Source organism: Rhinolophus sinicus, chromosome 12 (assembly GCF_057876585.1).
Source record: "Rhinolophus sinicus isolate RSI-liver-muscle chromosome 12, RSI-T2T, whole genome shotgun sequence".
Lineage (NCBI taxonomy): Eukaryota > Metazoa > Chordata > Mammalia > Chiroptera > Rhinolophidae > Rhinolophus > Rhinolophus sinicus.
This window is the reverse complement of record NC_142512.1, coordinates 9904613-9928953: the sequence shown is the minus strand read 5'-3', so window position 1 is coordinate 9928953 and position 24341 is coordinate 9904613. Positions and strand designations below refer to the sequence as shown.

The 24341-nt window shown below is 38.9% G+C and overlaps 1 protein-coding gene across 3 annotated transcripts in view; it reads left to right on the top strand.

Moving 5' to 3' along the window:
• Positions 1-24341, top strand: part of MYOCD (myocardin) — a 92251-nt gene that overhangs the window by 10639 nt on the left and 57271 nt on the right. For all 3 annotated transcript variants that reach the window (XM_019755277.3, XM_019755276.3, XM_019755279.3), the window contains exon 2: positions 22743-22808. In XM_019755277.3, the coding sequence (XP_019610836.3) occupies positions 22743-22808 (66 nt within the window). The remainder of the gene's footprint in view (positions 1-22742; positions 22809-24341) is intronic.

Here is a 24341-nt window from a genome sequence, read left to right as displayed (position 1 = left end):
ACAACAGTAAGAATAGACTTTCTCTAAGACACTAAACATAGCTATGTAAAAAATATCTAGTAACAGTGAGTAGAGCAGTGGGGGACATAGGGAGAGGCTGGTTAAAGGGTACAAACTTTCAGTTATAAGATCAATAAAGTTTGAGGATGTAACGCATAAAATGGAGACTGTAGTTGATAAAACCATATTGTATAATTGAAATTTGCTAAGAGAGTAGAATTTAGGGGTCCTCACCAAAGGAAAAAAAAAAAGGTAAATACGTGAGGTGATAGTGGGTATGTTAATTAACTCAGTGGCAGGGAATTCTTTCACAATGTTTAGCTAACCATCATGTTGTACACTTGAAATGTATTACAAGTTTATTTGTCAATTCTACCTCAGTAAAGCTGAAAAATAAAAGAAATATCTAGTAATTAGTATTAGGAGTAAAACAGACAAATGTTATCAGTGGAGCAGAATTTTGAGTGTATGTGCACATACACACGCACAGATTGTATATATATATGAATTAATATTTAATTAATTATTAGTATCTAATAATGGTGGCTGTTCAAATCAGCAATAAAATATGTGATGAAAGTTTGTTGGGAAAATTTACTGTCTATTTGGAAATAAATGAGTTCAGCTATTTTATAATATATTTTATAATAAATTCCATATGAATTAAAGAACTAAGGAAATCTATAAAATATTAAAAGAAAATAGAGGAGAACAACTTTATAATCTTCAAGTGGGGCAACCCTTCCCAAGCATGTCACCAAGGTCAGAGTAGAAATAAGAACTGGCATGTTTGGCCACTTAAAAAGTTTAAAATGTTATATGGGAAGAAAAATCATCAAAAAAATTTGAAAGTCAAACAGTAGATTGAAAGAAAATACTTGAAATAAGTATGCCAGATAAAGTCATTAAAAGGACTTTTATAAACAACAAAATTGTTTATACAACCTAAGAGAAAGATAATTCAAGGGGAAAAATAGTCAATAAGCCCATGAAATATACTTGACTCACTAACATTCAAGAAAATGCAAATTAAAAGAGTAAGATACCATTTTTTTTCAAACATCACATTAGCAAAAATTTAAATATTGATAACATCAAGTGCTGGACAAGTGTAGAGAAATAGGCAAATATATCTTGTTGGTAAGCACATCTGTCAAGCCTTAAGGGGTGCAATTTGACAGTCTCTACTGAATTTTCAATGAGCTTCACCATCAACCAAAAAACTTCAAGGCATCTAACCTAAAGAATTACTGGCATGTACAGGGATTTTCATTGCATCATAGTTTATAATGCAAAAAAAAAAAAAAAAAAAAGATGGAAAAACATACACATCCATCAATAGGGGCATGGCTAATTAAATTATGGTACACTCATACTATAAAATATAACTCAAAGCAAAAAAGAAATGATAAAATATTATATGACTTGACTTGGAAAGATCTCCAAGACATACAATTAATTTTTTTAAAAAAAAGCAGAATATAAAATAATCAGGCAACATGTTTGCATTTACATTTTAAGTAATTATGTAGATGTAAATGCACACAAAAAGCCCTTCAAGAATATGTCAAACTATACACAGTGACACCCAGGTTGAGAGGAGGGCAAGACATTTACCATTTGAATCTTTTAAAATAAGAATGTATTGGTATCTATGGAATATTGAAAATATGTCTAAAGAACAAGGAGAAATTGATAACACTATAATAGTAGTGAAAAATACATTTCTGTAATCTAACCAAGGAGACAAAAATTCAAATGAGGATTTAGAGGATATGAATACTACAGTAAATTTGATTATATATTTTAAACCTCTTAAATGATGTAGAATATTGGAAGACAATTTTAAATTTACCACTCTCTCCCAACACACACACACACACAGAAAGAGAGAGAGAGAGAGATCAATAAATTCTAAATATCAGGTTTATTTCTTGACTATAAGGCAAGAAAAATAAAAAAGAAAATATTTTTAAAGTTGAAATATTTAAATTCAACACATTAGAGATCAGAACACACCAGTGTTAAAACATAGGGGGGAAAAAAGCCTGGAAAGACCCATTTGCAGAGTGATTATCTCTGGGTGGTGAAATTAGGAGTAATTTTTAATTTTTCTCATATTATTTCTCATATTCCTGTATTTTTTATTTTGATTTTCTATTCAGTGCCTCTTATTATCTTCTCTAATAACCAGGAATAACTTTGGTAATAAACCAATTAGCAGTGAGCATTGTTTGCTTATTTATTTAAAAAAAATTTTTTCAATCACAGTTGACATACAATATTATATTAGTTTCAGGTGTACAACGTAGTGATTAGACATTTATATACCTTACAAAGTGATCGTCCCGGTAAATCTAATACCCGTCTGACACGATACATAGTTATTATAATATGATTGACTATATTCCTTAATCTGCATTTTATATCCCCGTGACCATTTTGTAACTGCCAATTTGCACTTCTTAATCCCTTCCCCTTTTTCACCAATTCCCCCAACCACCTATCCCATCTGGCAACCTTCAGAATGTTCTCTGTATCTATGAGTTTGTTTCTGTTTTGTTTGTTCATTTATTTTGTGCTTTAGATTCCACATATAAGTGAAATCATATGATATTTGTCTTTCTCTGTCTTATTTCACTTAGCATTACACCCTCTAAGTCCACCTGTGTTGTTGCAGATAGCAAGATTTCTTTTTTTTTTCTCATGGCTGAGTAATGTTCCACTATATATATGCACCATTTCTTCTTTATCCGTTAATCTATTGATGGACATTTAGGTTGCTTCCATATATTGGCTATTGTAAGTAATACTGCAATAAACATATGGATGCACATATCTTTTCAAACTAATGTTTTGGGTTTTTTCAGAGAAATATCCAGAAGAGGAATTGCTGCTTCCTTCTTTGTCTCCTATTATATGTAGCCTTTCTTGTAAAGTTTATTTTGTCTGGTATTAGTATTGCTACTCCAGCTTTTTCTTTTTTTCAGTTCCATTTTCATGAAATATCTTTTCCCATCCCCTTACTTTTAGTCTGTGTGTGTCTTTCTATCTGAAGTGAGTCTCTTGTAAGCAGCGTATGTAAGGTTCTTCCTTTCTTATTCACTCAGCCACCCTCTGTCTTTTGATCAGAGCATTTAATCCATTTACATTTAAACTTATTGTTGATATGTAGTTAGTTACTGTCTTTTTATTATTCATATTTTTATCTTTTTTCCCCGTCTTTGTAAAGAAGTCCCTTTAACATTTCTTGTAATACTGGTTTGGTGGTGATGAACTCCTTTAGTTTTTTCTTGTCTGAAATGCTTATTTATTTTTAAGTCATAGAGTGATGGGAGATGAAAGATGCCTTATCTGAGGAACAACTAAATTGGGAGTTGGCTGAACACCAGGGAGGTTTAAGTTGCTATTAAATTCCCACCAATCCTAGAGCATGCTCACGTTCAAACTACAGCCGAGCAAACTTGCCCCTCAGCTAAGACTGAAAACCCACAACCCCTAATATTAATACATTTCTGAAATTTTCAATGTATGTAATGTGGCATACGCCCTGCAGTCTAGCTGACGTGGGTTCAAATCCTGACTCCACCCTTCCTGATTGTATGAATTTGAGTGTATCCTTTAAGTTCTTGAAACTTCACTTCTCCATGTGTAAATGTAGGAACAAAAATGCCTCCTCATTGAAATTTTATGAGGCTTTAGTAAAAAAATCATATAAAAAGTGTTTGACATTGTGCAAGGATGTGCTTATGTACTCCACAAATGGTAGCAATTTTATTCACAGATTAATATAATTATATATTAATTATTTATCAGTATTTATATCAATAGGCATGTTAATTTATAATATTTTTAAATAACTTAAATATTCTTGTAAAATATCATATTGTTTCTAAATTAATAACAACCAGCTTCTCATGATTATCTCTTAAGAAGTGCTGCTAGCTATTCTCATTTCTTTTTTACCCCAGGTTTTGTTTTAAGAGTGATGAATATAATTATGATCATTATAGAATTTACACTGTGTGGGAACAGAGTCCCAGAGAGCGGTTTCCAGGCTCTGGGCCTGGCGTGGGGAGGTGCTGGCTCCGGTGGTGAATGACCATCAACTGTGATTGGTTGGCCATCAGCTGTAACTGGTTAGCCAATTGGCTACTGATGTAACTGCGGGGCTGCGTTGATTGGTTGGTTGGTTGGCAGGCAGAGAAGTGAATGGCGGACTGCGGATCGTGTGGCTACTCCTGTGTGTCTCACCTGGCTGCCAGAGAGAATATAGTGGTATGACTCCCCTATCTATGGCTCCGTGGGTGTTCCTTTTTGGCCTCACCATATCCTGTGTTCTTATGTGGGGAGCGGGACCAGAGACCCCACAGGCCACACCTCATGACAAATGGCACAGCGAGCAGGGTCTCCCGCACGACAACTGTATTCAATAAAGTGATCATATGCATATTAACACTTATTCTCTCCCTTTCAAAAAAAATTTTAGGAAAGAATTTTTAGTATATTCATTCACCAGAGAGAGGTGTTGTCATCCAGCTCAGGTCTTTATGTGTTTCTGAAGAGAGCCCCAGGCCTTGTCTGGGACCCTTGAAAAGTTACCAGTGCCTATAAGGCTCAGCAAAGGCTCATGGCTGTTTTTCAGGCTCTACTGAGAGCCCAAATCCTATCCTTATAATTGAAAATACTGTCCTGTCGAAAACTGAAATTGAAGGTAAAAGCTCTCTCCAGAAGGAACAGGGGCTGGGGATCAGACAGCTAGTGGAGCAGTCTGGTAAATAGTAATACCTTTTATTTTTATGGTGCCATAAAGTCTCCTTCCCACTCCCAAATAAACAAACAAACAAACAAACAAGAAAAAGGCTTCATCAGTTACTGTGCTTTTATGTTCATACCAACTCCGTGAGATTGCAAAGCTGGTCATACAGATGAGGAGACTGAGGGTCAGGGACATTAAGAAATTTGTCCAAGTTCTCTCAGTAGATTTAGAACCAGAACTCTGCTCTTCTAGCTCCCTTAATGAAGTTTGCTACATAAACCCTCTGAGGAATTTGTATGCAGGGGAAACCCAACTGGTGCAGAGAGGCAGAGGCCTGGCTTTGAAACCAGTGAATCTCTCAAAAAAAAATGGCCGCTTTACTTAAAGCTTTCTCTGCGTGTAATAGCGTAGCCATCTGCACTGGCTTCAAGACACAAGGAACTAGATTAGAAGGAGAGGTGACAACTCAGCCAGTTCGACACAGTATTGGCTGGGAGAGGAGCACAGAAGGGAACCTAGACATTGCAAAGGAAACTTTGGCTTTAGTGGAAGGCCAGCCTCTGCCGAGGGTTCTGGTCTTAACACAAAGATTAGACCCTGACACCACGGAATGGTGTCTCCCAGAGACAGAATATGTTCTGAAATGTTGTGTTTGGTTGCTTCAAAACCTTGTGAAAACAGTAGAGCCGAGACTGTTCTCTAACATTTTATAACAATTTTAATATGTGTACGTTTACTACTGTCCCAAAATTTAAAGGTACAGTACAAGTATATTAATAAAAGATACATACATTTTTTCATATATATACTCACACTATTATATATATTATATATTAATATATTTGTATATTTATCAATCACTAATCTATATAAACAGTGGTATAATATATATTAATGGTAATACAATAGTGGTATATATAATAGCATGAGTATAATGCATAATACATACACGTATGTGTCTGTAATATACTATGTATATACTATACGTATCATATGAAGGATCATAAATTTGTGTTCTGTCAGTGTTATATATACTAAAGAAAAATTGAAGGAAAAACTTAAAATGTTTGACAAAAAAAGATTCAATATTGAAAATGCTGTGTAACATGCATATTAAATGTGGTACTTTCAAAGAATATCTAATGAGATGGAAATATGTTTATAATACAACAAGTTTTCAAAATTGCATATATAATATGATCCAAATTTCTGAGAAGTTGTAGAGTAGATATTTTTATATACATACACATTTGTGAGTTGGAAGAAAAAAGACAACATTTTAGCAGGAGTTGGTTATCCCTATAGACTTGAATTACCATTAATTTCACTACCCATCCATCCTAAGACTTTTGTCCATTTTCCAAATTGTATATAATGAACATGCGCTTGTTTTATAATTAGAGAAGGCAATATATGCTCTCAGTGCTAGCATAGTGCACCACAGGATTAACTCAGGAGCTGAAAAGAACTTGAATCTATATTCAACAACTGCAGCAATGTGGAAAGAAAAATTTCCTCTTAATTTGGGGATAATACCTGTCGTGCAGGGGACCCTGCTCGCTGCGCCATTTGTCGTGCGAGGCAGCCTGCAGGGTCTCAGCTCCCGCTCCCCACATAAGAACGCAGGATATGGTGAGGCCAAAAAGGAACACCCATGGAGCCATAGGTAGGGGAGTCATACCACTATGGTCTCACTGGAGGCTGGGCCCACCGGACATGCGACCTGCCGTCCGCCTTTCCACCAACCCACCGATGACTCTCCTCCACTCTCCTCCACTCTGCTCCTCTACTCTCCTCGGCTCTCCTCGGCTCTCCTCCGTAGCCGCAGCAGTTACATTAGCGGCCAATCGGCTAACCGGCCACAGCCAACGGCCAATCAGCCACAGCCTATGGCCATCCACCACCCAGGCCAGCACCCCTCCACATGAGGCCGAGAGCCTGTAAACTACTTTCTGGGGCTCTGTCCCCACAATACCCTTTCCTTGTCCTCATAAAATACACCCTTTGTTCCAAGTTGTAGTTCCCCTTTGTTCCCAGTTCTCATCCAGTTATTCACGGGGTGCCTACATTAACCTCTTTAATATTTGTGTAGTAATTTATCACTGCTAAAGGAGTCTTAATTAGATCACTATAATCACCCACTTGGATATAATGGTATCTTATAATGATTTCTTCTTTGTAGGGCTGGGGGACCAAGGTTCAGAAAGGGTTAATGACCTGCTGAAATTCACACCACACAAAATGGCAGAGAGGACTCAAACCGGGATCTCCTGGCCGCATATCCCCTGACCTCTCTCAATGAACAGGTGAACACAAGGAGATACCAATCAGAGTCCCTTTTCTCAAGGGCCTCCCCCAACAATAGCTTTCAAGGAACGCAGGTCAAATGGCGGGTTCTTCCCCCCCCCCCCCCCCCCGCAGGCCCCCTCCCGCCTTCCTGGGGCGTGTGCACGCTGTCTGCTTAATTCACTCATGGCTCTTCGCCATGGAATACATAAACAAGCGGGGAAAGCCTCTGAGAGGAATCTTGATGCCCAAATGGAGCGATTTGTCTTCTGAGATTATTGTTTGAAATTGTTTATGTCAGTTGCCGAGTTTCTGTTCTGTACTTCAGGGACCTGTTTGTGTTGGAAGAAAAAATTCCCTGCAGCTGAACAGCTGTCCTTGTGGCACAGTCCTGGTGACAGTGTGGCCTGCCGCTTGCTTGCCTGTCCTCCTGATGCAGGCAGAGATTTGGGGAGGTCCTCTACAGCCCAAGTAGGGCACCCCAAGAATCATCTGTTGCTCACTATTTGCTGGGCACACTCTAAGCATGTGACAGGTGCAAATTCCATCCTCTCAACAATCCTATAGGGAGGTACTGTTGTTCCCAACACACACCCCCATTCCTAGATGAAGAAACTGAATCACCAAGCCATTAAGGAAGTCTCACAAGATTCTCTATCTAGTAAATGGAAAGTCTGGGACTTGAACTCATGCACCCCTGGCTTCAGGGCCCATATTTTCAACTACTACCATGTACTGTTTCTCACAGGCACCTAAACTGGCCAGAGCTGGCTTGACCCATCCTGACTTTCTCATCCTATCCTCTCAGAGAGCATGCAAATTGTGAATTCTGCCCCCCTTAGTGACATCGTAAGCCCCAAGGCATTTCCACTTGAGGTCCACGTTCCTTGCTCCTCTAGTGTGTTGAGATATTGTAACATAAAAGCCTTAAGCTCACAAACCTGGCAGCTTTGTGAGTGAGCGAGAATTCCTTTTGAGGCATGAATTAGTCTTCTTCAAATGTTTTGACAAAGTGAGAGTGTGGTGCTTAGGGAAAGAATAGCTTCGCAGTGTTTGTGTGAACAGACATCTTTCTAAAACAACTTTAGACTGTGCATGAGGCTTGATCATTGAAGTAACTGTGTGGTCATTCTGAGTCGGGGCACTTTGGATTCAAATATTCTCCTGGTCTTTACCCTGTGAATGCCCAATCCTAAAAGCTGGCCTGAATTAAAGTTTCTCGATATTTTTAAAGGAAGCAGAGTCAGATCATCTCTTAGAGTTAAGAAAGAACAGTGTGGGCCTGGTCCTAGCCTCTTCCGTGCCTCCCTGCTCATCTGTGAGGGTCACTAAGGCCAGTCCAGCTCCCCTCAGGCTCACCTTGTCCCTCCTGACCACTAAGGGCTACATCAATGACCCGGTCATCATTTTTGCTCCCTCTTCTCTGGATGTTCCCAGCAGTATATGGGTAGATTGTCGGGCCCATGTCATTCTTGGTCAATGCAACCATTTGGCTATGTATCAGCACGCAGGGCAATGTTTGGCCAGGGAACAGTTATTATTGGTACCTGGACTCAGAAGGCAAGGAGCAGAGTGTTCTCAGGCATCAGTACTGCATACAAAAATAATTCCTGGTTCTCAGCCTTGTTTGGGAAACATGGCCAGGATTGGGGCAGGAACAGCACAGACAACCCTAGCCTATCAGGCCACGTCCTCCCAGCTTTACACCAATGGTGGCCCTGTCTCTTCTTCACCAGGTGGTTTGATGCCTTTGTATCCCAAGGAAGAATGTGTCAGACCTATGAGTAACTCAGGCTGCTCATATGAAGGATGGCTTTGTCCCAGAGGTAGATAATGCCAGGTACAGGAAAGAATTGTGTGGGTGGGCCACCTTTGAGCAAGAAGAGGAGAGTTATATCTATAAATGTGTCCCACAATGTCTGCTTTCAGCCCTGGAAGGGACCTGAAACCTCCGATCGTGGTCCTGTTTGTGACTTTCCAGGATATCGTCCACTGGCCAAGAGCGTCTCAATGGCCTGTGTCCGACAGTGTTCTTGAAGGAGATAATGTCAATGTCAGGGATTGTACATGAAGGTCGATTCAATAAAAGGAAGTTCAAGGACTAAATTACGGACAGGTGCTACTGCTCTTTCTGAGAGAAGGGAGCCTTCAGCTGGCTGATGTTCTATTATATCCAGAGCTTGTGTTGTTTACCTGGCACTATATAGAGAGGATACCACATAAACAGCCATCCAAGATGCTTTCCATGGCATGCTTAACCCGGGTTCCTGGGTTGGCCAATGTCTTGTTCTGGTGTATATGTTTTGGCCACCTTTACAAACTGTAGGTCTACACACGTAGGAGTCTTTGACTTGTAAAAATAGATCTCAAAGTTTTGCTTGGTTGCCCCTCCTCAACACTAATCAACAGGTAGTCTCTTTGTTTGTAAACAATAGAGAATCCGTAATAGATATCTGGAACAAGCTTAAGCAAGAAAGAACACTTACTATAGAGGTACTGTGGTATCTCGTGGAACTTAGTGACAGGAATGTAGCTGGGACTTGGAGGAAAACAAACTGAAACTGGGGATTTGAACACCTTCAGACCACTCTCCCTGGTCCTCATCCGTGCTCCATTCTTCTCCCTCTCCATCAATGAGCTTTACCATTTTCCCAGTTCGCATGGTTGAAAATGGCCACCCCGGCAGCTACTGAGTTTGTTCTCTCGCAGTCCCATTTCCAAAATTCCTGGGGAAAAGCCTAACCTGGCTGTGTGGTTGACCTTTGAAACAAAAACTGTGATCAGGAAGAGAGGCAACCCAGTGGGAACATCTTAGCTGCATGAAAACCACAGCCAGGGTAGATTGAAAAAAAAAAAAGGCATTTCCTCGTAAACCTAGTGGAAAACCATTCACAGGAGAACAAAAGGCAGCTAACACTAGCTTCTCATTTTCTCTTTTATTCCTCATTGTGCCAGTGACTTTGCTGTCAGGATCTCCCGCTCTCAGGAGACATGCCAAGCCTTTAGGAAATGAAAATTACTCCTACACATGTACGTGAACACACACGAGCTGTTGCTGAATGGAACTAAAAGGAAACAAATTAAGTGTTCTGGGCTTAACAACATCATTTATTTATTTGTTTAAGTTTCCTGGCAGAAAGGACCAGAAAAGCCTTCTGTAATTCCCAAACCACATGCAACTCCCCTTCCATGACATTCCCACCATTGTAATTATTTGTTTAACATCTTTCTTCCTCCCTAGACTGCAAAATTTACACAGGCAGAACCCATGACAGCTTTATTCACAGCTGGATCTTGCACGTCTAAAACAGTGCCTGGAAATATAGTAGGTGATCAAAAAAATATTGAATGAATGATGTTAGCGTGTTCACCTTCCTGTCAAGTTCCCAGATAAAAGCATTACCTTAAAGTTTCTTGGTAGCCTGACCCATTGTACTACCAATAATCATAGTGACAATGCTTTAGTTTCCTGGGGGGGGGGGTTTTCCTGCAAAAATCAGATTAAAGAAATTATTTTATTATGTACATTTTATTCACCTGTCGCTGACTCTCTGTCTCTGTCTCTGTCTCTCTCTCTGTCTCTCTCTCTCTCTCTCTCTTCCTCTCCCTCTCCCTCTCCCTCCCTCTCTCCTTAATTTATTATCAAGACATAGACATAGTAATTTTTCTTTTCCACTTTTTTCTCAAATCTTCCTGCTCCTCTCCATTCCCATTATGTTCAAATGGACTTTCTTGCCGTACCTATAGATCATGATAAGAGTCTTCAAACCAGCTGTGTCCCCCCCATTCATATTAGCACAAATTAGTCATACTAAAATCTCAGTGTTATTCTGCTGACCCAAAAATGCCAACACTGCCCTCTTCCTACAGGATAAAGTCCAAACACTTCAAGGGAGCTTTCAGGGCCCCACCAGCACCACCAGCACCACTACCACCACCATCTTTGAATGCCCACCTCCTTTTCCAATGTTATCTCTCACCACTCCACCTTAGGATCCCTTTCCTTGAGCAAGGCAACGTTCTGGAAGACACTACATGTTGTGTGGGACCCAATGCAAAACGACAATGCGAGGCCCTTGTTCAAACATGATGAAAATTGCAGATGGTAGCAGCACAACATTAAACTGAACACAGGGCCTTTCTGAGCATGGGAGACGATCATGTTTCCTCCACTTCCAAGTGTTTGCATGTTCTTCTCTGGATCAAGAATGCCCTTCGGTAGCCATCTTACCCATATGATTCTCACTAGAAAATTTAAAGGTCCAGTTCTACTTAATTAAAGGTCCAGTTCTCCTTCTATACATATGAATTCTTTAAGCACATTTTGTCTAACACTTTATCTAACTCTTCACTTCCCCACTAGGTTATTTATGCCTTAAATTACTTTGTGTCATCCTCAGTATTTAGAGAAGCCTCAGTAAAAAGCGAGGAACTGCTAAGTACGTTTTGAGAGGCTACACTGGTAGATACGTGCATGAATTCAGGATCGCCAGACTGGCCCGGTGATCCTAAAGATCCTAACGATTTCTAGTAACAGCTATTCTAGTTCACATTTCCCTCTAGAAGGTCACTTTAAGACCCTTCATTTCACATCTGACTTCTTAGAATCCTATTGCTTTGCAATCTTGCAGCCCTTTCCTGCATTTTGAACATAATACTAAGATCTCTTACAAGCAATGTTGTAATCTTATGGGGGAAACTCGAGAGATTAAGAAAAATCTCAGAGGCCTGAATTTGGAGACGTGCAAAGAAAGACCCTGGTTGGAAGTGAAGCTAAGTGTCATGAAATGTTAGCATTCCACAGGGCCTCTGAGCTCATCAGCTCATCTTTTTGTTTTACAAAGGAGGAAGCCGAAGCCTGAGAGGTGAAGCGTCTTGACCAAGGTCACATGGCTATTTAATGAGAGGAACAAGGCCTGGGCTCATGCACTCTTGTGTGACTTGCAAGGATATTCCCTGATATGTTGCAGCAGACGGAACTTTGCGAGATCTTGTAATCCCTACTCATGGGTATTTGTCTATGTGCAAAGCAGAAATTGAATACAGATGCAATAGTATAAAACATGTTGTATTATTTTTTAATACAATTCATTTTGGTTTTCTATGAAATTCTGGACTTTGGCATCTAATCAGCCAACATTTAAATTATTAAAATATTTACATTTAGACATAGGGCTTATTGTATACATAACATGGAAAAAGTATAGAGCAATGAGAGTGCAAGCAGCATTATGGGTCTGATTGGAATAACTGCTCTTGTAGCTACCACGGGGTGCTGTTGCTAGGTAGAGTACAGAAGGTTCTGATAGTAGCTAGGAGTCCATTGTAAAAAAGGTGCTGCTGAAGTAGTGACAGCCCACCACCGTCAGCTGCAATTGCTAAGGAACTTGGACTTGGTCCTCTGCTGGAACTGGGAATTTTCCTGTGCTCTTGAGACTTCACTCTCCCATAAGGAATGTTCAAAAGACCAACATGAGTTGGGAGAATGGGTCATGTTAGTGCAATGGCACCATAATCCACTTCCACCCCTTGCTCCTAGATAAAATCACTCCGTCTGTCTCTAAGCAATATCTCTCAGGAGGTTGGAGATTTTTTAGATCTAAATCATGAAAATAATGTATAAGCTGGAAGGGATGTAGGGATCATCCAATCTAATGATTTTCAAGCTCTGCTTTTATCGCTCACCGCTTTGCTGTTGCTTTTTCCTTCTGTGTAATATTTCAGATTAAAAAAAAAAGTTTCCAGTGCTTTTTAAAAAACTTTGCACCTAATTCTAACTTAGTCCTTCCCTTCATGAGTAAGGGGGCTGGAGCCCAGAGAGATGAATTCTTTGTATTATAATACTGAAGTGTCATTGGAAGAAGACATGTAGGTTCACTCAGTCAAATCTGAGGCGTTATTTTCACCTGCCCACATCGTCAAGGCAGAGCCATTCCTAGACAGACTAGAATTCATGGAACATTCGAATAAAGAAAGGACTAGTGACTCTGTGGATGAAGGATATATGGTTAGGACAGCGAGGACACACCTTTGTTCTTTATTAGTCACTGTTCTTTTGTAACTATACATTTATTTCTCCAAATGGACTTACTAACTATAGTATAAACATAAATTATTGTATGACTTTAGTAAAGTTTAAATACACATTAATTTATAGTTCAGAAAAAATATCTGTTTAGACCATGCATCCTGGTGTTCCTTTAAAAAATATGACCATTGTTAGAAGCTGTAGAGGTTGTGGCAAGTAGGCTGCATAGAGACTATAGGTGAAGTGAAGCTAAGGGGAATCTGCTTAAGAAAAATGGATAATTTGGTAAGAAAAACAAAAACAGTTGAGTGGAGGAAGGGTAGAACAGGAAAATCAATCAAATATGAATCTGATGGTCTTAAGAAGGCATTGTATCCATGGCAACATGGGAGAAGTGATGGATAAGGTTGATGCCCTTAGTTATGGTGATTTATCTGGATGGACCAAATAGAAGCTTAACTCACAGATCCCCGTAATGTCTTTGTAATTCTTTGGATCATAACACTTCATGGGCACATATAGTCTTCTAGATGGAAATAATAAACAAGAATTAACAATTACCAAAGAGTTTGGAACTACTAAGATACCTATATTACTGGTTGGCGACAATAATATTGCTGGAAGTACTGGAATGTCTCCTATACCCAGTGGAAGAAAAAGCAGTTTGGTCTCCACCTTGAGTGAGTGACAGTAAGAGAGATTTCTGGGTTTCATTTGGACTTTCCAGCTTAGTCAGTACGGCACAAACTAAGGGATAAATGGGTAATAACCTAGCTTATTAGAGCCGATCAATAGCTCAAGTGAATAATCCTGCCCCCCAGTTTGCTGCTTCCAAATTATCTAAAGAGTTGAGTAAATAGCCAGATTCATTCTGAAATTCTTACAGCAAATCTTTCGTGTATAAGTAGGTTTCTTTTCTTTTCTTCTTTATCCTCTCTCTTTCCTTCATATTTCCTTCCTCCCCTCCTTCCTCCCTCCCTCCCTCCTTCTCTCTCTCCTTCTCTTCCTTTCTCTCTCTTTCTTTCTTTTTTGTAGAATTAGAATCCCCTCCATGTTGGGCCCAAGGAGACAGTTTATGTTGTGGCCAAAGCATAGGCTTATCAATCCAGAGTTTTGCCAGGACATTTGGCCTATCTCTTGTTTCCCTTCTGGGGCAAGACCTGGTGTTCCCCTGGTTTAACACATCTTTTCTGTTAAATACACATGAATTAATAGCCATCACTGGGGTAGTTATTCACACACACACACACACACTCTCTCACACACACACACACACACACACACACACACACACTCCCCCCTTCTCGTAATAAAAAAATTAGACCTTTTTTCCTATTCTAATTCTCTTTTACTTCCTCTTTCCACCTTTCCCCATCCCTGCTTTCTCTTCTTTTGTCTGCTTTCTTTTTCCTAAAATCTTCAGTATATTCAGAACTGATTCACACTCAGATTTCATTGGATTAAACTTTCCTTACTTGTATGTAAAAATTCACATGAATGCATAGTACTTAAGCAAATTAAAATACTACCTTAATTTGATATGTTGCTGGTGTGGGTAGAAGCTACTTTCTAGTTTTGGTCCCTTGAAATTCCGTAATTACTTGGAAATCATTCTGAAGGCTTATTTGGGGGAGTCTCAACTAGGATTGTGTAACTGGGGGCAGGCAGAGGAGTTTAGGGTATCCCAAATTAGACTCCCACATACTACCAAGTGTATATTTAAGTCAAATATCAACCCAGCCTGCCACTAAACAAAATATAAAGAACGAGTAGACACAGATTCAAGGTTTTATAAGTATATATTTGTGACAAACATGATATCTAAAATCCACTTGATATAGAAATTATGTTAGATAGTTAACAATTTAGAAAATGAATTAGTCTTTTCTAATACTATATCCTAAAATTAATTCCAGATTGAAAAATAAAGTGCAAACATTTAAGTGAATATAAATCTGTATAGGGAGAAGGTCTTTCTTTCTAAGTATACACCAAAGTTAGAAATCGTAAAAGAGTTTTTTAGAGGATTGCATATAGAAATGTTAAATGCCAAATTCATCGCAAACAAAATTGAATGCCAAACTAAAAATCGGGAGATTTACAACATAGATGACTATGTTTAATGTGCTTCAAATATAAATAGTGCTCCCAAATCTATAAGAAAAAAATCTCAATGGAAAATTTTGCAAAGAATGTCATCAGTCAATTCACAAAAGAAAAGATACCAATAGTCAATAAATCCACAATCACATGGTTACTCATACAATGAGATATCATTATTGCTTGTCAAATTAGCAAAGTTTTTTTCTTCTTTAATAGCATCATCCATTGTTAATAAGGTACAGTGAAATGGGAACCCCCTGATAGTCCTAGTAGGAGTACAAAAATGATACATCATTTCTGGAGGAAAGAAATTAAATGTATAATAGAAGGGGATCAGTTAAAAAAGATATTGCAACATGATGAAATACTTGGTGGCCACCAAAAATGAGAGTCTACATATACACACCTCTCCAAAAAGTAATGGTATATTGCTAGTAAAGAAACAAAGCACAAAACAGTATTAAAATGTGGTCTCATTTTTGCATATAATACCTTTGCATATTTCTATTTCTGAAAATGAGTTTTTCCTCAGAGTTTCCTGGAAATATACTTCAATATGTTTCAGACCTACTGGACTATAGTCTCCAGGACAGGGACCAAAGAAATGGTGTTTTTTTGTTTGTTTGTTTGTTTGTTTGTTTTTTCAGGCCCCAGATGACTCTTAATATCAGGTAAACGGGAAATCCTGATCTAATCTAATCTAATCTCTTCTTTAGGTTTATATTGAAACTGAGATCCAGAGATATTCTGGGAGCAGCCTAAGTAACAAGTAGCCAAGTGGAGTTTAGAATTACATGTGCTGTATTCCAGATGAGTGACCCCTTTCTAGAGCACCGAGCTTATTCAGACCAATAATCTTAAATTAAATTCCCATCAATCCATTATTCAGTCAGACAGGTAACAGAACTTCTCTTCAACTCCATTGTTTCACATTCAGTAATGCTCTTTCTTTGTTGATGGCAAATGGAAAGTTTTCCATTTCCACCGTTCCCTAGCAATGTGACATTTTCAAACAGTAGCACAAAACTCTTTAAATAGAAAAGATCCATTTCCACTCTATCGTGACTCAGTAACAGCCACAGGATTCTTCTCAAACTTTCCTAAAAATGTCATCTTTGGGCTGGACTCAAGAGGAACATTTCAGCCAAGGAGACACATTTTCCACTCTGTCAGGAATGAGCAAGCATGGGTTTGGAACATAAAATGTTTTGCAATCCTCAGAAAAGCAATACTTCTCATCAAAACCATGGCAACAGTTTTGTGTGATACCATCAGAGCCTGGGAGCATTCAGGAGCCTCTCCCTAACTGGAGACTCACAGGGCCCATCACCTGTGTCAGAACAGTCACCCAGTTGCCTATTGGCTCCAGAAAGAGAACGGTACCCGACGTGACAGTTGCTATGGAGACACTGTGGGCAGTGATGCTGAGTTGAGTGTCCCTTATGTTAAATTACCTAGGAGAGAGGTAGCATGAAATGTTTCTTATGTTCTAGTGGCTCCTGATTCTTCATTTAAAAAGAATGCCCCCTTCCCCAAATGGGCAAAATACATTGAAACACAAGATATGACATGGCAAAAGTTATTGTTTTATCATCCAAATAGTTCCATTTGGAATTTGCACCAAGGCAAAACTGTAGAGTCCAAAGTCATGGGTTTGAAATTTGCTTCTCTCACTTCTAACTCTATGGCCTTGGATGAGATATTTATACCCTCTGGGCCTTATGAGCTGTAACATGGGATAATAATTCATATTCTTACCGGATTTGTCGGAAGTTTCAGTAAGATGATTTATGTGAAAACATCTATTCCAAAGACTGGCACTTTTCAGTCTATCAATGCCAGAGAAACAGGCAGAAGAAATACAGGAAATGAACAGGAAGATGAAAGAAGTGATCTTGGTTGAGTTAATGACTCACCTTCTTCTATTCACTCCTTTTTCTGTCTTCTGCTTTTCCCACTTCACTCTACCTACTGTGTAACCCCTGTATCTTCAGTGCCCTTTTCCTACAAGATTCCTACAAATTCCTCTTTCCCAATTTGCACCACCTCCTCCCAGAGACTGGCAATCCTGGACATGGCCAATGTTTAAGGCAACAGTGACGTTTTAAGTCACACATTAGTGCTCCCACTGAAACTTAACATTTTCTTTCCTTCAGATTCTATAACTGTAACCAAATGGGTGGGCTTTCTCCTGAAGGAATCATTATCAATATAAAACAGAAAGATATTTGACAGTCTTGTATAATTTAAAAACTGGTTAACTTGCGAAATCTATCTTAATAATCCTGTTAAATTATTATCATGAATATTAATATCATTACTATATACAAACGAGGAGGCTAGGACTCCGTCATGGTGACTTGCGTGACCTTACACAGCTGGGTGGAGTCAAAGCTGAGTCTATGCTTTCCATTCCCAACACCTTTTTTCCCTAAGCTGCCTCCCTTCAAGAAAGGTCTGCCCACCAGCTCTATATAGGTGGCAGAGGTGGCTTTCTATGTGATGAGAGAAATGTCACAATGTCCATCAGTCCTGATATTTCCCACATCTTCAAAGTGAAACTCTCAAGAGACCTATGCAGTTGTCCCTGATCCTTCCTCTCCTGGTGGCTCTGCTTCTCCTGGGCATGGGCAAGTGACATGTTCTGGTTGCAACCCAGTGGTATGTAGAGATATTTTAGCTCCCACTCTTGAGTTGGGTATCCAGTCTCAGGCCCTGTTGCATGCGGGGAACCTATTCCTTGTCCTGCATGGTACTTGATCCAGAAGTTTCTATATATTCTTTGATAATCCTTAAGTAGAGGGCTGCTTCTCTGAATGAATGACATTTACACTTATGATTATAGAATATTAAAGGAACATATTCCCTCTTCTTTCAGGGTGCTTGGGGTGGTGGTGGAACTTGCTACTTGGGTCCTGAAGTTCATTGGGAGCGGGGGAAGAGGAACAGGCTAGCGTAGTCAAGAGCATTTTTTAAAAAGGGTAATATAAGATTCTCCCTACCAGACATGAAAATCAATCATATGTCTAGAATAATTGAAATAGTGTAGTACTGAACAAGAATAGCCAGATGAGGAAATCAGAATTGAGAGCCCAGGACTGTTGAGTAAAGAGGCAACTTGAACACAAGCATTTGACTCCCAATTCTGATGAAAGAAGGCGAAAATAGAGAGAAAAAATTAACTTTGATTCTAGAAGCTAACAAAGTCTGACACCCAAATGCCAGAACCATAAAAGAACATATTGGGATGACATGGAAAAGGCACCAAGAAATCACTTTCCTTCACCACCCAGAGATAACCATATGGCCTCAAAGGAAGTGAAGAAAAAATTACACGAATACCTGTAATTTGTAGGTGGCAGGGAGTTAGAACTGGGAGTAGGGGAAGGCATGGGCCAAAACGCAACCCTCTTCTCAGAGTATTTTTAACTACAGTGGATCAGTGGAGGTTTGCCAAGAGCTCTGGAGACACAAATGGCGATAGCAGGCTGAAAGCAGGGAGAGAGGCGCTGCTCAGCAAAGCACAAAAAGATAGCCTGGGAAGGAAACCACATAACAGCGGAGGACAGCTGTGCCCAGAGGGAAAGGTTGCTTCACAAGCGCAGGGTCTCTGCCCAAAGCATCAGGGCTCTCCCTTTGTAGGAGGAAGCAGCCACAGAAAGGGATGTGTTCATTCCAGCCCCTCCTCTAGCATCAGAGCTTTGCCAAACCTGGAGAAGAAGCCACCCAGGGACAAATTCCACTGCCAAGCCATCTTGGCCTTGGCCTTCTGACCACTCTCTTTAGGCTTGGAGCCACGCCACCAGCTCCAGTGGAAAGGATTGTAGCAGCTTCCAAGTGGTAAGAGCAGCAAGGCCAAGGGCAGTGGGCAACCCAGCCATGCTTTACTAGTGAGAAGAGAATCAGGACAACCTTTCAGGAGAGGGATTTGCCTTCTGCACCAAAGCCTTCAAATTTGATATTTCCTGTAACCAAATAATTCTACTTCTACAGTGTATCCTAAAGTAATATTGAGGTTGTGGCCCAAAATTAACCACAAAGACCATTCACTGCTGTTTTTCATAGCAACATATTGAAAACAAACTAAATACCCAATAATGGGCATTTGGTTCAATAACTTATAGAAGAACCAAAAAATAAAATGCTATGCAGTTACTAAAATAGTATGTTTTGAAGGGTATTAAATAACATGGGAATATATCTGTGATATATTATTAATAGAAAGCAGCTAATGAAGGAAAACTTATAATATGATCCTATGTAAATATGAGGGGAAAAGAACCTCAAGTACACAAATCAAATATTAATAATTGTTATCTCTAGTTCAGGGATAAGATTTTTTTTTTCCTGGAAGCTTTTCTATATTTTGCAATGTCTCTACATTTAGTGCATGTTGATTTTGCTTTCCACATCTTTATCCCTTTATGTTACAATCTAAGAGAAACATTCAGCTCAATTTTCTAGCTTACTAATTCATTTTTAACTATATTCATTCCAGTATTCAGCCATCCATTTGATATTCAGCCATCCATTTATTTTAATGAACTAAGTTTTACTTTGATCTTGCAATTTTATTTTATTTTTATTTTAGTAAAACACACATAATATAAAATTTACCATCTTAACCTTTATTGTTTACAATTCAGTGGCATTAAATATATTCACATTGTTGTGCAACCATCACCAACCATCCATCTTTACCTCTCTCTTCATCTTGCAAAACTGAAACTCAGTACCCATTAAACAATACTCCTCACTCCCCCAGTCCCTGGCAATCACTATTTTACTTTCTGCCTATGAATTTGACTACTCTAGTAATCTCGTATAAGTGGATTCATACAACGTTTGTTCTTTTGTGAGTAATTTGTTTCACTTAGCATAATGTCCTTCAAACTTTTCCATGTTGTAGCATGTGTCAGAATATCCTTACTTTTTAAGGCTGACTAATATTTTATTGTATGTATATCCACATTTTGTTCAACCAATCATCTGCTCATGGACACTTGGGTTACTTTCACCTTTTGGATATTGTGAATAACAAACATGGATGTACAAGTATCTCTTCAAGTCTTTGCTTTCATTTCTTTGGGATATATACTCAGAAGTGGGAATGCTGGATCAAATAATAAGTTTATTTTTAAGTTTTTGAGGAGTTGCCATATTGTTTATCACAGTGGCTACACCATTCTATATTCCCACTAACAAATGTGCAAGGGTTCCAATTTTTCCACAGCCTCACCAACACTTTATATATGCATCCTAATGGGTGTGAGGTCATTTAGTTTATTTTTAATTAATGAATATTTTCTTGCCTGTCTCTAAGACCTGTTCCATTGTTCATATTGTAACCTTGAATATACATTCTTTCATTGTAAGTTTGGAGTCTTTCTTTCATGGTGCTAACATTCCTCCAAGGTTAGGTGATTCTCAATGGTACCCTCACAAAATGCCCTTGTGAATACCTGTTAGATTGTCTGAAGTACAGGTGAGCACAGCCTGCAGGAAAAAGACATGTTCTGCTACTCGTGTTTTGATCTGATTTCAAGGATTGGGAGAAAGGCATAGGATGACCAGTTGCTAATTTCAGACAATGAAGGATTCTTAACCCTCTTAGGTATTGCCAACAATCTGGAAACTCACACCTGTGTCTCCCAAGACGCTGCTCCCACCTGCAGACAGACAATCCAATCCCCCATAACCAATGCTTGGTCCAGTGTGTGTAGGGGTGCAGGAGGTGGTAGAGGTTGACCTCTTGCTTTGGTACCCCAACTAAAAACCCTGTTAGATTGAGCAAAGGGCCCCCTCCTGCTCCTGAGCAAGGGGGATTCTTGGCACAGTTTTCAATTACTTACCTTGGAATGTAGTTTTCCAGTGCAATCGCATACTCCTTTTACGTCTCATAGATTATTTATAGTTTTTTAAAAAAAATAATTAATTAAGGAAGATATTTTTAAACAAATACAAATAGAATAGTATAATGAATCCCCATGTACCCATTACCACTCAGCTTCAATTCACGAATACTCTTATTTCGTCTAAATCCCCCGTTCTCCCTTCCCACATTATTTTGAAGCAAATCCCAGGCATCATATCACTTCATCCATAAACAGGCATGTATCACTAAAAAATAAAGTCTTAGCAAAATCACACAATACTATCATCATATCTTTAAAAATTAACAATAATTATTTAATATCATCAAATACCGATTCAGTATTAAATTTGTAACTGCCTCACAAATTTCCCATTGTTTTTATAATTTATTTATTTTTCTAATCATAAGATAATTTTATTCACAAAAGAATCCTGAATTGGTCTCTCTTTGCAATATGATCTTTAGTAGAGTGAAGTGGGTAAGACAGCCTAATTATCCCCTCCCAGTAAGACTATGGAGGATACAGAACGTATAAAGCACTAGCACATCCCTTGTTCACGGCAAAGGATCAGTGCAGCTGAGGTAGTTGCTGCTGTTATTGTTTTGGTGTATTTTAACCTAGTTTCTTGCCTTTACCCCACCATGCAGTTGTCATAGATTGTGCATAGTTTTGAGCCACTGAGGAATTCCGCTTCTTTTTCAGTGTAGGCAAATGTCTGCTTTTTCTGTGCTGATTCTGAGCAACTTCAACCCAAGAACCAAGATGGTGAACTCAGAACCTCCCTGAGAAAATGGAATAGCCATAAGAAAGACGATAAATGTGTTTGGGGTAGAGGGGTGAGGTAAAGGAGAAAAATCACGAACACTACGCTCATAATGCATATATTTACTATTTGTATGTGTGTGTGTGTGTGTGTGTATACACATACATGATATATAATTTATTTGTACTATGGATAGTAACAAATTTTTATAATACAGAGTATAGTTTGGATGATTTACAGTGTTTTAATTTCTCTAAGCAAAACATGACGCCAGTAGCCCTTCTATGAATTTACAAATGGATTCCAGGGTCTCATACTACTACCATGGAGCCTATCCTATTATGATATCTTACGATAATAGGATCAACATAATTTATGTTCCAGACAGGCTGCTAAACAACCCGTTTACATTGTTTTTTCAAACTTTATCGCAACTCCACAAGATAGGCATTGTTCCCATTTGCAGATCAGGAAACTGAGGGTCAGAGAGGTCTTGCCCAGAATAAGTCACCCATGAAGGGGCTGAAGATAGGATTTAAACCCATCTGAGACTCCAAAGCCTATATTTTCTTTGCTCTGTCTCTTCTCTTGAAATGACAAACCGATTCCCAGAAGAAATCGATGGCATTTATCTCCCAAGTGGTACAGTATAGAGAGAGGGAGCATGGGGCTCTGAAAATAACTTCCACTTCGAAGAGGAGACAAGTGTTAGCCTAGGTTGTTACCAACTTACTGCAAAACCCCTCAGCGTCTCACATTCTTCTTTCTCCATGTCTACAACAGAAATAAAAAGGTGCCTTACACAAATTTTCACAACTGGTCAGAAATAAAATGAGAAGAGCTATGCAAAAAAAAAAGTATGTTGTAAATATAAATGATTGTGATCTTATTTGGCCTAACTCGCAAACTAACACTTCCTTTTCTAAGTTTTGCAGTTACGGCTTCAGCAGAGAAGGACTCAGGAGCAACTGGCTAACCAAGGCATAATACCACGTGAGTAGTTGAGTCTCCTATTAATATTTACTGACATATTAACATGGGACCGTGTGATTTGGGCGCTGGAAAGCACCTCAAAGTCATTTTTTATAAACCCATGGATCCTGACAGACTCTAAGTCAGTGGAAACCCCAGACCTTGGATCTTTAGCTCCAAATGCTACTCACCCTCAAAGGCTTCCTTTAATGATACAGGTTGTACTGAAAATCCTAATGTGGTGGGTTTGGTTTTAGACACAAATCATTATGGGCATCCCTCTTCTTACTTTTAAAATTGGATATAATCACTGTTCTTTCCAGAAGCATCAATCACGTCATCTTTTTCTCACTTCCTTGGTTTCACTTCTGTTTGGGGTACTCGAGTCCACAATTAGTTGAATATTGTCACGTGCTTCCCTTCTGGATTACTGAGTAGCAATACCATTCTAGCCTAAATGGTATAATATTGAATTACTGGCCATAATTTGGGTCAAAGAAGGATTATCATGTCTTTTAGAAGATATATTTGAAATTGTCTACCAATTAAGCAATTAAAGCTAGCTCTTGGTAATTATAGAAATAGCTAAAAGGGTGCTCTGGGTGAATGAAGTCACAGTTTAAGCTCCTTTGGGTCATGTTTTCTAACTTCCTCTCCCAACAGAATTTAAAAATGAAGATCCATAATGACACTTGCAAAAATCCAGATCTCTGTCATGACTAGTACCTCAGAATTTAATATGAAACAAGTGGAAGTTTGCCCTTGATAAAATGTCCCGCGGTTTGTAATATTAGAGCTCTATGATCCAAGGTCTAAAAATTTTTTAAGTATAGAGTGCTTCAGAGCCAAAACAGAGCTAAGAATTATTCAAGCTTTTTCCTTTGTGTTTCAAGAGTAGCTTTTTTTTTAAAGGAGGGCACAGCTCACAGTGGCCCATGCGGGGATCGAGCCGGCAACCTTGGTGTTATTATTAGCACCACGCTCTAACCAACTGAGCTAAACGGCCACCCCCCCAAAGTAGCTTTTTTTTTTTTTTTTTTTAAATGGCTGAGTCCTACAAACAGTAATCAGCAAGTGGCCTTATAGTGGAATAACTTTCTTAAAGATTTGCTAAGCACAAAAGAAACAGCTCACCGTGCAATTTAAAAGTTGCTTAAACAACATGTGTAACTATGATGAGAAGCCACAGAAGCAAGTCTGTGTGTGGCCTGTTGCTCTTAGTCAGCTCTCCTGTAGAGGTGCTTAAGACAGAGGAGAGACCAAACAAAGGTCTGCAGATTTCAGGTTAGATAAGTGGAACTTCACTCAAAGCTGACCAAACCAGTCTTTTTAGGAATCCTGTCACTAATGTGTAGAATCTAATTGGTTTAACCATTATCTTGAAGAATTACTTATTAAGATTGTAGAAAAGTACAGGCCCGCTAGGATCCTTTCAGCAGACCACAGTCGGTACCATGTACCCTTAAATATGTGATGAGCCATCGATTTAAATAGTATAAAAGTAATCCATCTCTGCACTGGTGTTTCTTTTCCTTAATTTTAGAAAGGCAAATG